Source organism: Glycine max, chromosome 19 (genome assembly GCF_000004515.6).
Source record: "Glycine max cultivar Williams 82 chromosome 19, Glycine_max_v4.0, whole genome shotgun sequence".
NCBI classification, from domain to species: domain Eukaryota; kingdom Viridiplantae; phylum Streptophyta; class Magnoliopsida; order Fabales; family Fabaceae; genus Glycine; species Glycine max.
Genome location: NC_038255.2, coordinates 43,567,934 through 43,582,064, shown reverse-complemented (window position 1 = coordinate 43,582,064; position 14,131 = coordinate 43,567,934). Strand labels below are relative to the sequence as shown.

The window sequence follows — 14,131 nt, the reverse complement described above, 5'->3', positions numbered from 1 at the left end:
GACTTTTAAAATAGTTAAGTATGTGTTTAAATGTTTTCTTATTTATGAAAAATTATATTTTGTTAGTGAGTTGGTAAAAAAATAATATATCAAATTGTGTATACTTGACAAGATACATTAATATTTCAATAACAATAAGAGTTAGTACTTTAAAGTCAATAATTTTTTTTATTTTGTCAAGATCTAGATCTTAATTCACGTCGAGAGACCTTTAATTTTTATAACATGGAATGAATGTGATTCTTCATATAAAACTTTTTAAGTACTTTTGCAATTTAAGTTTTTTGTGTAAAAAAATCAATTATTTAAAAATTCTTGGCATATAAAACATGCATTTATCATTTTACCTCGATCGAGCAAGATAGGGTGTTTCTAGAAAACATATATTCATCATTTTACCTCCATCGTGCACGTTGGTTTTGCTGAACAGTTTCGACATGCACGCTATCACAACGGAGAGGAATGGTTCCGTTCGAGTTTGGTGAGTGACTCACTGTGGTGTTCAAACTGAGACGAAGGAAGATGGTTTCTATTTCGCTTTAGCTTCACTTTACGTGTCTACAATATTCGTGATGAAAACATTATTAACTAAGTCGTTGTAGTATAGTGGTGAGTATTCCCGCCTGTCACGCGGGTGACCCGGGTTCGATCCCCGGCAACGGCGAGTTTTTTTCTTTTTTTCCTATTACAGTATATACTTTTCTATTTTCGATCTTCTACTATTTTTTAATTATTAAATTATTATTTTTATTTATTAAATTAACTCATTTCACAAAGCTTAGCCCTTTCTTTTTCCATATACAATCTTGTATCATTGAACATTTTTTTAGTTATTAAATTGAGTAATTAAACAAAGCTTTCCATTCTTTTTTCCATATATCTAAACACAACATTTAATGTTACTTTTCAAAAGTGACATTCAACGTTAAATACTCGAGAGTCGAGATCACATGCTTTTTAAAGACATCAATTCTGTGAAAATGGAACTTTGGAAAGTGATATGTAGGAATTATGTGAAAATGGAATTGTATCTTGGCACTTGTATATATAGACCACCATAGTGAGCCAAGTGTAAGACAAATCAACGAAAGGGGTTGCTTTTCCAGCAGTGTTAAAGTTGCTTTTGCATTCTAAAAGGACATTTAATGAAACAAAGATGTAGAAGAAATGTCCAATAATTATATCACTTCCTCTATCCAAAAAATCTAAAAACCATATGGCTGGCTCACTTCAGTGGTGGTAAAGAATGCTATTGCATGAAGGATGCCAAGCATGGATCTGTGCGGTGAGGAAGACCGCTTCTTGCTCCAAGAACTCTGCACTTGGAAGCTGCCTGCAATTAGAGCATCAAAAGGAATGCATAAGCCTCTTGCACCAAAGTTAACTCATCCTCGCCATACACAATCCTTTTCTATTATTTATTACTTGAGTGCAAGATTACTTACCACAGTAGCAGCAAAGCACAGCATTTTCTCTGGTGCAAATTTGGCACAGATAGCTGAAAGCAATCAAAGACAGCATATATTTCACTAGTTAAACAATGCTGCTGGTATAAGTAAAACCTCTTTGAAAATCAAATAATTAAATGCTGGGGAGGAGGTGATGGAGAATTTGAAGAACAGCAATTAGCACAAAAAAAGAAATACACACCGCAATAGTGATATGAAGGAAACTCCTTATTGACTGGCATGGTATTGAGTAAGTATCTATCATAAAGCAGAACTCCTTGTTGTATTTTAATATAAAAATGGGAACTACTTAGGTAGCACCACTATGACCAAAGGGAACAATCCATCTATTTGCCAAACCAACCTTTTAGGGCCAGAAATCTTAATGATGACCGACAAGTTAATGTCAAAAAGTAAATGAATTAGCAAGAATGGTGACTATAAAGTTTATGTGTGTCCCTTTGAAGGCCACAAGGAAAAGATGTCCACCATAGAGAACGGCTCCAATAAATGCATCTCCAGCACCAGTTGTATCAATAAGCTATGATGCTGGTATGTTCTCAGCTGTTCCAATGTATAACCTGCCACAAACTGTTCCTACACCTTCTGCATGCAATTTTGTCACTGACTGGAAGTAAAGAGAAAAAAAAGGATATAAATAAAAAGAAAGTTTACCAAAAGCAAATAAGCATATAATGTTTTAAGTTGCAATCCCTTGTACAATTTCAAAGATGCAAGTGATCCACAATATCACAACTAATACCCAGAAAAAGTTTTTGCTCTATAGCATACACTCATTCATCAGTTTAGGTAGTTGTTGACTATTTAGCTTAGAAAAATAATTCATATAATCAAGTCAAACAGTTGTAATTGTAACCAATTAGATTATTACATCAAAGACCATAACAGGGAAAAATAAGTGCTAGTTTGTTCAAGGATTGCCTTGTATATGATGTTTTGAAAAAACGACTTCCTTAGCTGTTCAAATATTGCAGAGTACATGTCAAATTTTGGCAAAAAAATGCAGGACTGCTCAAAAGAGACCGACTTTTATCCAAAGGTTTACTAGTATCCCTTGAATGTCTCCCCAGTTTTGCCAGATCATCTAGCTTCTGCATCTTAAGTCTTAAAATCAAAAAAGACTTGGATTTTCTTTTTTAGTACCATAAAGAAATAAATGATGAGCTATATAGGTTATTAAGGAATAGTTCATTACAAAAAAGGCCTGTTCATGCTAAAGAGCCTGAGACATTAATGTCTAAGGAAAACAGACGTAGGTAAATTTGTTTCAGTATTTCACTACAGTAATACCCCAGCAGAGAAAAAGTGTTTAGAGTTTAATTGTGAATACTGATGATATGCAGGTTGGGATGTGTGTGCTTCCGTTCTTTCTCGTTTGCAGGGATTCCAGTAATTTGTCAACATCCACTTCTTCAGTGGAAGGATCCTCTGTCAGAAAAAGCATAAAAAGTGAGAACCTGTTTAAATTAAAAGCAACTGCAACATACAATGTAAACAACTAATTCTGTCCAATGCTAGCATACGATCACCTCCCCCCTACAAAATTAAAATATAGAGTCTTTTCTTCTGATGCTAAAAGTGACTTAATATGTTCTCAGCAAAAAAACACATTCACTGATAGACAGGTATAATAAAAAGGTAGTCTGTTAAAATCAATTTGTTTCTGAATATCAAAAACAAGGTTCATGGAGACCTCTATATTACACATTCTTACAATATATCACTCCAGAGAAAACAATGTACGTGCCTGCAGAAACCGTGCAGCGCACACCACATAATCAGCTAATTTCACGAGATCATCCAACCCTTCTCTAAGCCTCCCTGCATCCATTAAGATAGGTATATTCTCCTTAACTTCCTGTACTGGAAAAAATGAGATTTTGTTTAGTTCCCATCAGATTATGCTCTCTTCTCTCATTCTCAACCTTTTTTACCAGAAGAAGAAAATAAACTAAAAGACACTAAATGGATATTTCAGAATACAATACAATTAAAAGACAAAACATGAATATCAGGAAGCTCTAGATAAACAACAAAAGGTAAAATCAGTTTATGAAAGTAATAACCTCATGTGCAACAACTAGAGCAGTCTCATGCAATCTCCTATCAAAATAGACAAATCTTGCTCCATTCAATGCAGTTAGCAAACTTGACTCAGGAAGATCATCTGTCTTCATTGGAGGAAATCCTGGGATATGTATACAAGTACCGGACTTACTGAAAAATTAGAATAAAAATTAGTCAAGTTACAAATATAATTTGCAACAGCCTCATTAATAGCAAATGCTTGAAGATCTTACGATTATGAATCATGATAAAACACTGTTGTTTCATTCTTACAAAAGATGTTCTACTTTTCCTTCTCATGCATCACTGATTGCTGGGTAAAACAACACAATCTCAGGTATCTAAAGTTGATATGAAAAAGAAAAAGGAGAAAAAGAATTGAGAAATATAGGAAAAAAGTTTGCAACTTCAATTCATTTCATTTTTCTTTAAATCATGCTGCAGTATCCCCTATTTTATGTTCAATCCTGAGCAGGTGACAGTGAGAAGAATCTCAATGCTTATTGTATATTACTAAAATTTCTTTTTGGGAGGGGGAGGTATACAAATAAAAGGAAGAACAAATCAATGATCATTATATTTGTCTGTCCACAATGATATATGTAAATGGTGAATTGCCTTCGTTAGGGACCTGCAAATAATAGCAAGGACAATAAATAAATATAATAATAACAGCAGCAATAACACTAGTATATGCATGAAAATTATATAAAAAAACAAACACAAACAGGCAAAAAGTAAAAATTGAACATGGAATTATACATTGCGATATACTAAGGTTTTAACTTTTTTTAACTGCAAACTTAAATCATACCACAGCTTGTCTAAAAATTCAAGATCACACATAGACATAGTAGTCAATTCCAGATAGTTGCACAGTGCGGTAAGCTCCAAAAAAGGCTGGATGAAAACCACGCAGCTCATCTTGAATGTGTTTTAAGTCCAGGATTCTGAGCTAAAATATGAGTCTTCTGTTCTTCATATAATGATTTTGAGATGATGACTACATGAATGAGTGAAAAAACTGACTGCAAGGCTTCCAGATCACAGAGTTGCTGCTATAGCAAATACTACGAGCGTGTTTGGATGTGCGTTTAGAGCTTCAAACTTGAGTTTTGGATGGATCAAATATGAATTTTGCATTGACCCAGATGTTTGGATGTGTGTTGGAAACATGATTTTGAATTTGGGACTCAAGTCCTAATGAAGCAATTGAAAGTTGCTTCTCCGTCACCTTGAACTTGAGTCACAAAGTGTGTTCTAACTTCCAAGTATACCCCTTATATTTTACTAGTTGTCTCCAAGTAGCTTCTCTAGCCCTTGTGATTATGCGCCCATTTCGTAATTATACACCCAAAATCAATTTTGAATGCAAATTTCCAAACAACTTTGTGTGGCAAAATCAATTTTCTGACATCTGTTATCCAATAAAAAATCATGTTACAACAGAATCGTGTTTAGTTAAAATCAATTCTGTAAAATTACGTTGATTCAAAATTAATTGGTTGGCTCCAACTGAATCTAGAAACCCAGAAAGCTAGATTGATTGACCAATGTCATCTTCAGTTAATAATAGTTTGCCCGTCATTATTACCTCGTATTTTTTATTATAATAAAAACAAATCTTGTACCTACAATTCTACGCATTGGTTAAGATGTATAATTCCATTGTGTTTCTTTAATGAGAATTTCAATAAAAAAAAATTCTATTACTAATTCTTTAATTAATCAATAATGTCTTTAGACATTAGTTAGCAAGATCTAAAGAATAAAGATGTTGTCTAATTTTTATAAACTAACAATGTTGAGATTAGAAATTTATTAATTTAGAAAGATATCCATTGATAAATTGTTGATTTATCAATTTAAAGAGAGCTTTTCAATTTAATGAATATAAATTTATCATAAGATATTCAAAGATTACGAGTTGGATTATCTAGTTTAAGAAAAGATTAATGTTTTACCAAAAAAAAAAGTTATTTTCAATGTTTCATGTATAAATATTTGAAAATAATAAACAACCAGAGAATAAAGGGACAATTTTTAATTAAAAATGAAAATAAAAAAAATAAAAAATAAATAAATTTAAATATATTTTTAGTGCATACAATTTAGTATTTATTTATTTTTCATCCTGTTACTTTTTATAAATGTAAATTAAGTTTATTTTATCTTTAGTCTTTAAACTACTTTAAATAATACTTTACCTTAAACAATGAAAATAACATTATCTTATTCGTGAAAAAAATAAAACAAACATTAAAAACAAAAAAATAATTTTGAAATGACTAAAAGTAAAAAAAAAAAAAAATATTAAATTATAAGAACCAAAAGATATTTAAGTCATAAAAATATAGAAAACAATACAACTACTGGGGAAATTTGGGAGTGTTGTGATGTGCGGGTGAGAAAGTGAAAAATAAACTGATTTGGGGTGTTGTGATGTGCGAATGAGAGAGTTAAAAATAGAAAGATTGAATAAATAAGGCAATGCATGGCTATAACTTATTAAATTACATTTCTTTTCCCCATTCTATACCTGTTTCTTAGACTAGAATTGCAAATACGGCTGCTAGTAAAAATAGACAGTAGAGTAATTGTCATAAAGTTCATTTTGGCTAGTCCTTGCTGATAGAAATGGAAATGGAAATGGGAATGACGCCACGAGATACAATTCAAGGCATTTACAATACTGTTTAAGTTACACTTCCTCCTTGTATAATGAATCAATATTTCAAAATTTGTCAACGTCCTGTATCTCTCCAACCATAACATGAAAACTGCAGAAATTTGAGATGCCTAAGCTAAATCAGTCACTCAATCATTAGTTCTGATCCCTTTAGAAACTGTACATTTCAAAAACACTAAAAAAAAAGGCCCAAACCTCTTAAACCCAGTAACCATCGTTCCAATTGGGCTTGGAAGAAGGTCCTCCATGCTCACTCCGACTTCCTGTAAATCTATATAAGGACAGCTTGTTTCGGACTGTTCTTAAGGGCCCTGATCTATTCCCATGCCTAATCGGTAAAGATATTTCATCCCCAATCAAGCTTGAAGTTGAAAAGGGTCTGTTCTCCATTTCTTCAAGTGGACCGGAACTGTATTCCATAGTGATGAAGGAAGAAGCTTGCCCGTAAGTTATTCGAGGGGTTAGCCCTCCCGCATTCCACCAACTGCTATCAGAAGGGGCAAGGTCACCTCTAAAATCAGATTCCTGAGCAGAGGAATCCTTCTGACTACAATAATCTCCACAAGTCTCATCTGTATCGTTGTATATTAACTTGAGAGCCTGCACAACTTCACCCATAAAAGGTCTCTGTGTAACCTCTGAGTGAACACACATTGAAGCGATAGCAGCAACCTTTGCCATGTCATCAAAGTTGTAACTTCCAGCCAAAGATGGATCCACCAGCTGTTCTACACCTTCTCTACTCGTCAACATTGGCCGCGCCCAAGTTACAAGATTCTCCTGTCCCTGAGGTTGAGACATATCCACTGGCTTTCTGCCTGTGAGAAGTTCAAGCAGCACAACACCATAACTATAAACATCACTTTTGACGAGTAAATGGCCTGTCATCGCATATTCTGGGGCAACATACCTGCAAAATTGAAGATCAGATAGAAAAGGCATCAAATTAAAACCTGGAATTTGTAATGCACAAAAAAACAGAATGCACCTCCCACAGTCCCACCATTTCTTAGACGTATGAATTACAGCTCATAAAGCTAAATTATTTAGTAGAGAGGAGATAAATCTCAAAATGGTTAACAAGTAGTAAATACAATTTAACAATTTGAATCTTTGACAAATTAACTAAACTAAGTATATATGTAAGTTACATAAAGAGAGTCAAGAATTGAAATACTATCCAAAACTTTAAAATAGTATATACATTGGGAGTCATTGAAGAACTTTACAATTTGGCACTAGAAATGTTTAAGACTGTACTTAATCAAGTTGCTGTAGACAAAGTCTGTTTATACACTTACCCAAAAGTTCCCATCACCCGCGTTGAAATATGATTACTTCCTTCAGTTGCTTCTCTTGCCAAGCCAAAATCAGAAACTTTGGGAGTAAAGTCATCTTCTAGTAACACATTGCTAGCTTTGAAGTCACGGTGAATAACACGGGGATTGGAATCCTCGTGAAGATAGGCCAGTCCTCTTGCAGCTCCTAGGGCAATCTTCATCCTTGCTTCCCAATCTAGCATTCCCTTTATCTTGTCGTCACCTGTAATATCATTAACAAGCATTTAAATGAATTAAAAGATAACGAAGAAACACAAATTGTACATGGGCTGCACGTCTTGAGCTGATGAAAATATGTTACCATGCAGATGGGACTCAACACTGCCATTGCGAACAAGCTCATACACCAAGCAACGCCTGCGCCCTTCAATGCATATACCAATCAGTTTCACTAGGTTACGGTGATGCAGACGGCTTAGCATTTCAACCTCTGCAATAAATTCACGGTCTCCATTCTGATGATTATCCCTTGTTAGCATCTTAACTGCAATTTCAGCCCCATCTTCCAATGTCCCACTATAAACACGTCCAAATCCTCCTTCACCTAGAACTCTCTTTGAACTAAACTTATCTGTTGCTTTCTCAAGCTCAGAAAGTGAAAATGTTTTAACAGAGAGAAGGGAAGTAGCCATTGTGGACATAAGTGAAATTGATGTCGAGCTTGTAATACTACTTGACAACATAGACCCCAAGCCTGCAATGGAAGCATAGATCCATTTACATTTACTTCAACTATTATATAATAAAGATAACCAAGAAAACAATAAAATTACTATAAAAAAATACAAAAGGACAAGTAAATACCAGACTTGCACCTCATAAATGCAAGTTTACATACTAAAGAAAGAGAAATTGCAAACATAAAACAAAAATGTTTCTATTGCTACACCACTATATTTGAGCTCACTGCAGGTGTATATAAATCAATAACCACCAAAGGCAGAGGGCATCTTATTAATAGAATTGGTTCTGTAGATGACAATAATAGTATGTATTTGGTATAACAAGTCTAATTTACAGCTGTCCATTTTTCATATAAAAAATTAAAACAATCCCACACACAAAAAACTAACACATGTGAGTCAAGAAAACCTAATTGAAGCGAGGTACAAAGGCAACATCAATGAGTAATGACAGTAGAAAAATCTTCATAGTCAAACAGATCAATACACTGCAAACAATGTATAAACATCATGTAAATTCACTTTGCCAAAATAGATCTAACAAATATAATTGTCTTCACATAACAAGAATAGCATAGAAACTAAAAGAAAGAAACTACAAAGGGAGCCACAATCAACCCAAGGAAAAATTAATTTTAGGCAATAGCCATAGTTGAGTAGACAAAAATGTTTATTTAGTAATCAAACAAAAAATTCTGCCAACTTAAAAGAAAAATTAAATGTCAAAAGAACTTCAAAACTATACCTGATCTCTTGTTTAGAGATGATGTGAATGCAGGGCCAACAGCACTTGAGGGTCTCCCAGTCTTCCTCCATTTCAAAATAATTGAAAATGCTCCCACCAAAACCAGCAAGAGTACAAAGGAAGATAAAGCAATGATGATTATGGTCCTGAGATTCATTTTCTGGTTCTTGCTGACAAAGTTGGCACTGACTGGCAGAATACCATCAACACTTTGACTAGGACTGCTCCCAGTTAAAGATCCATATGGTGGCGATGATGGCATTCCTAATACAAACAGCTTTAGTCTCAGATAGTAACTCAATGCTGGTAAAGTAAAATGTTATAAGGAGAAACTCAGAAACACAACTACCTGGATAAATAATGTACACAACAGCATAATCGCCAAAAAGGCTCCTATTTAGAGGAACTTTCTTGTGCCAAAACCTCTCATATGTAAGAGCTGCAGTTGTATTGTCAAATTTCTCTCCCAGTGGAACCAAGTTAATATCAACAATAGTTCTTCCCTGATTTTGACTGTCAGCAGTGGCACCCATTATCTTCACCTGACTCTGCTCTAAATATGTGCCTAATGCAATTTCATTCTCTAACTCAGTCATTACCGGAAAAACAGCATAAGGAGCTACATCCAGTGTAAGTCTGATTTTCATGGGAAATACACAACCACAAGGTGAACCAAAGGGACTTGATGTGAGCGGATCAGTACAGGTTTGGTCACAAGCTGCCAGAAATTCAGTATAAATGAGTATACAGTATGAGACACTAACTGGGAGGACCAAAAAATAGCAAATGTTAAGTTCAGAAATCCAATCAATCAGCAAAAGGCTTTATTTAACAGAAATCATTAATTTGAGTTTGTTTGAAAAATGAATATTTAGGCCTATGGTATTAATTAAATCATTAAACCATTCCATAACTTTGAGAACTAGGGCATAGTTTCCACATTGCACGCGCTGCTGAACACCCAAAAGCAAATATAGCATAAAATCATTTTTACCATAAATATGGAGTGAGCAATCATTATCAGACAGTTTGAAAGAACATCAAGAAGCAAATATTGTTTAAAATAAATAAAATTTCCTCAAATAAAATGTTTTTAATCTAAGGAAGAAAATTTATTCATTAAGAATTTTCTTCCAAATATTATTTTTTAGACATCATTTCTATTTATATTGTCTTACCGTGATTAACAACACAACGTACAGTAAAAGACTAAGAAGGCAACATAATTATAAAAGTTAGATTACTAGGTTATGAAGAATCCAGATGACACATTTGATTATCTTACTTGTCCAAATAGAGAGTTCAGAAAAACATATATAAAGATAAAAATATATATAATAACTACAAAATGGAAAGACCAATAGTTGTTGAGATATTATAATTTAGATTGCGTTTGGCCAAGCTTTTTTAATTTTATTTTTCTCTTCAATTCTCAAAAGTAAAAGCTCCTCTAATCTTTTTTGGCTTTTTGTTCATTAAAAAAAAAAACATACTAATTTTTAGAGCTTCTCTAAAATTCTGTTTGGCCCTTGACCAACTTATCTCTTTAAGGAGAAGAGGGGGAGCAGGGGACATCACCTTATAACTCTTCCCTCAAAAAGAGTAGGAGGGAAAGATTGTCTATTCCAAAAAATTACCTTGATCTTTTGAAGGGGGTGGAGCTGCTACATAAGGCCTCATGCTGTGATGGTGACGGTGATGATAATGATGTCTTGGTCTTGGAGTCACATGAGGACCTACAATAAGATAAGATTAGCCCTCCTTATATGCAAAAGCTAATTTTAAGTTTACATCGAGCTATTGAAATATATAGTATACCATGATAAGATGGAGATGGCACGGGTGCAGAAGATGGTCCAGAAGAAGGTTTCACAAGCCACATTTTAGCCCGTTCAGATGAAGCAAATGACACACTCAGAGAAATAGACTTCACTGCATGCAAAGAACCTATTATGTCATATGTAACAGTAGCATCCACAGAGAGGATCTCAAAAGGAATGTCTTGAAAATAAAATAAAATATCAACAGATAATCTTTTTCATTAATAGCAACAAGTGTGATAGTAAGTTTGAAGCATGTTTTCCGGGAAAGCAATCAGTTTGTGGATTTTCTTGCTAAATGTGGTGCTCGACATGATGAGTCTTGGACAATCTGGCAGGCTATTAGAGAATCAAGTAAAATATGTTTCTTGATAATTCAATTCAATGCTTGGTTTAGTAGCTGAAGCAGATAAGATAGAGAAGAGAGACAAAATGTGAAAATATCAGTATATAGATCAAATTGTCATAGTTTTGCTTTATGGGAAAGGAGTCATTGGATTAAAATGCTAAAGAGAGTGTGCACCTATGGCAATCCAATGGTAGAAAATATATATTCAGAAACCAAATAAATAAATATCCAATATAATGCTGCATCAAATAATTAGGTCTGGCAAGTGAAGACTAGGTTTTGTCCATCGCAACATTAAGGGGAAACAATGATATGCCACATGTACTGGATAGCAGACAACTACTTAGTGGAAAAAAAACCATCAGAAAAGCTGTCCTAGACACAATTAAAAGTATAAATAATTTAGCAAAAAGAATAATAACATTATTGACAACCAACCAACTAAAATTCAAACAACACAGCACAAATAAAAAACTATAACATTGAAGAATTCAGTTGCTACCAAGCTACAGAACTAGCAGACATGTACAAACCCAGTCTCAGACTCTCAGGTTCAGGGACCTTGAACCTGGCAAGTAACTGCTACATATTAATTACCAGTCAGGGATTCACGTGTAGCGAACACTTCTCAGAGAAAGCGTAAACATCCACTTCATACATATTCCAGCGACGACGACGACGAAGAAGAAGAAGAAGAAGAAAAAGCTAAAGAACAAAATAATACAAACTCTTACGTTACGTTGGTCTTCCTGTTCTTCCAATACTCCACATTACTTCAATTTCTATTGCCAACACACAAAATAGAACATAGAGACGCCGAAATTAAAAGAGCGAAAGAAGAGGGAAGTGAGAGTGAAAGAACCTTGGCAAGAGAAAAGCAAGTTGAGAAGAGCGAGGAGGAAGACGACGGACACCGGCATTCTCTCTCGCCGAACACGACACCAGCGAAGAGCATCGTCAGGAGAGAGAAGAGGCTTTGAGGAGTGACCGGCAGGTGGCGAAATTCCGGCAGAGCAGCCGCCGGCGGTCATGGTGGAGACGGCAGCAGACCGAGCCGGTAGAGAGAGAACGCATAGCTCAAAAGCGCGAAGCAGAAGAAGGAATCAGAAAACCCTAGGAGAGAGAAGACAATGCAGGAAGCTCGGTTCCTGGATCCATGAAATGCGGTGGAAGATCTAGGCAACGCAAGCGGCGTGCATGAGAGAAAGTTAGAGCGAGAAAGCGAGAGAGATCTGGAGAGAGAGTGGTTTTGAAACGGAAGAGAAGAGTGTGAGTGAGAGTGGGTGGAGAAGGGGAAGAGAGGAAGAAGGGGGAAGTTGAGAGCCTTTAATGCTGGTGGGAGTGATACAGTAGTGAGTCTGTGATGACCATTCTTCTACACACTCGCGCACGCTACGTGTGGGAGCGTCACCCAAAAGCCTTCAAAGAAACGCCAATCTCATCTCGTCAAAACGCGCCATCGTGGTGGACCATTCTTTCTTGTTTATTTTTTTAGGATTAGTTTTATATTTAGTTATAAAATTAGGTATAATTAATCATTAAAAGAAATCAAATCAGGTGGGGATTATAAAATGTTGTCTTATTAACTTTGCCATGGTAAAGAAAAACAAAATTAAATCCGTCAAAGAAATGCCCTACTCGTCTTAATCTATTCTACTGTTTGAGAATGAATCGATGAAAGAAAAAAGATTGAGTAGGTCTTAGCAGGTCTTCTTTGTTTTTTTCTCATTTGATTTCGTGCGGAACACCTTGCTAACCAATTGTCTCCATATGTTTTCTGTTTCTTTTTTTTAAAAAAAAATATTGCGAATAAACTAAAACTATGATGGGTTTTTCTTTCTTTTTCTTTTTGTTTAAATAAACTAAAACTATTGAGAATAACACAAATTTACTGTTTAACATAATTGTATCGAGTTAACATAACTTCGTATCAGTCGATTAATTATGATGGGTTTTAAGTATTGTTTGCTATAACGGTGATAGATGGGATTTAGTACAAACATCACTTGTTGTTATTGAATTGCTGAAAATATATTTAGTAAGTGGCAGGGAAAAAAAAAAATTAAAAATGCTTTTAGAGAAAAAACAATAAATAGAAATTGTTTTCGAGGAATATAAATTGAAAATGCTTCTTGAAACAGAGATGTTTTCCACTTATAATTGTCAAAACTTAACAGGAAAGAAATGTGATAATAAAACAAGGGAGACTTTATTAATTTTTTAATGAAAACAAATACGAAATAATTAATGTGAATTTGACTTTAGAAACAGCAATAATAAGCTTACGACAAGACCGACTGTTATTATAATCATCAATATTTTCCTTTCTAATAAAGATTAACTTTAACAATGGGAGTAGGCTAGGGTGATCAAGGAATCAAATTTGTGTTTGGTGTAATTTAATTTTTGTGTTTTTTCTTTTCAAGTTATTCATGTGTTGCTTTTTTTGAAACAATATTATTTTTATAATTTTCATGAAATGAGTTTACGATTAAATATTAATATAATTATTATATAGCATTATTTTGAATGGATAATATAAAAACAGTTTAAAAAAGAACATCAGACAAATCATATTCATATTTGATGGTAAGATAATAAAAAATATTTATTGACCTTTAGATTTATGAATATTATAATACACAGTTAAATTTCTTTCATAAACCTTTTATATAGGTTAAATATATTTTATTTTAATACACATTTGTTTTTGTATTGTTTTACCCCTTAACTATTTTAAATATAAATAGTCATGAACATATATTATTTACTATCTTGAACTTTTGTTGACATCAATCATTAATTAGAATGACAAATAATTAAAGAGTATTATTAGTTTTTTAATTTAGTGGTTGTTGTCGGTGTGGTTCCTAATCTAATTCCCTTTCATCTGACTGTTACGTGTCTTCTCTGCTATCAAATTTGGATTTTTTTTCTCCATATCTACATCACAACTCCTTCTTCCGCTT

General features: G+C 33.9%; 1 protein-coding gene, 1 non-coding gene and 1 pseudogene across 3 annotated transcripts; 1 reads left to right on the top strand and 2 right to left on the bottom strand.

The window, feature by feature from the left end:
- Window positions 1-362: 362 nt before the first annotated feature.
- Window positions 363-5,075, bottom strand: LOC100816087 (sulfofructose kinase-like; annotated as a pseudogene).
- On the top strand, window positions 593-664 carry TRNAD-GUC (transfer RNA aspartic acid (anticodon GUC)). Its single transcript has one exon. It is a non-coding gene; the product is annotated as a tRNA-Asp (tRNA).
- Window positions 5,076-6,136: 1,061 nt separating the features above from the next.
- Window positions 6,137-12,570, bottom strand: LOC100815554 (receptor-like serine/threonine-protein kinase ALE2). 2 transcript variants are annotated; one of them, XM_003553469.5, is made up of 8 exons: window positions 12,025-12,570; window positions 10,812-10,925; window positions 10,631-10,729; window positions 9,343-9,711; window positions 8,994-9,257; window positions 7,867-8,259; window positions 7,527-7,767; window positions 6,137-7,135 (listed from the first exon to the last, which is right to left on the bottom strand). In XM_003553469.5, the coding sequence occupies exons 1-8, from the start codon at window positions 12,191-12,193 to the stop codon at window positions 6,424-6,426; spliced, it is 2,361 nt and encodes a 786-aa protein (XP_003553517.1). In that variant the 5' UTR covers window positions 12,194-12,570; the 3' UTR covers window positions 6,137-6,423. The 2 variants fall into 2 exon arrangements, with proteins under 2 accessions (XP_003553517.1, XP_006604522.1); XM_006604459.4 differs by having other exon boundaries at window positions 10,812-10,940; window positions 12,025-12,556.
- Window positions 12,571-14,131: the final 1,561 nt, after the last annotated feature.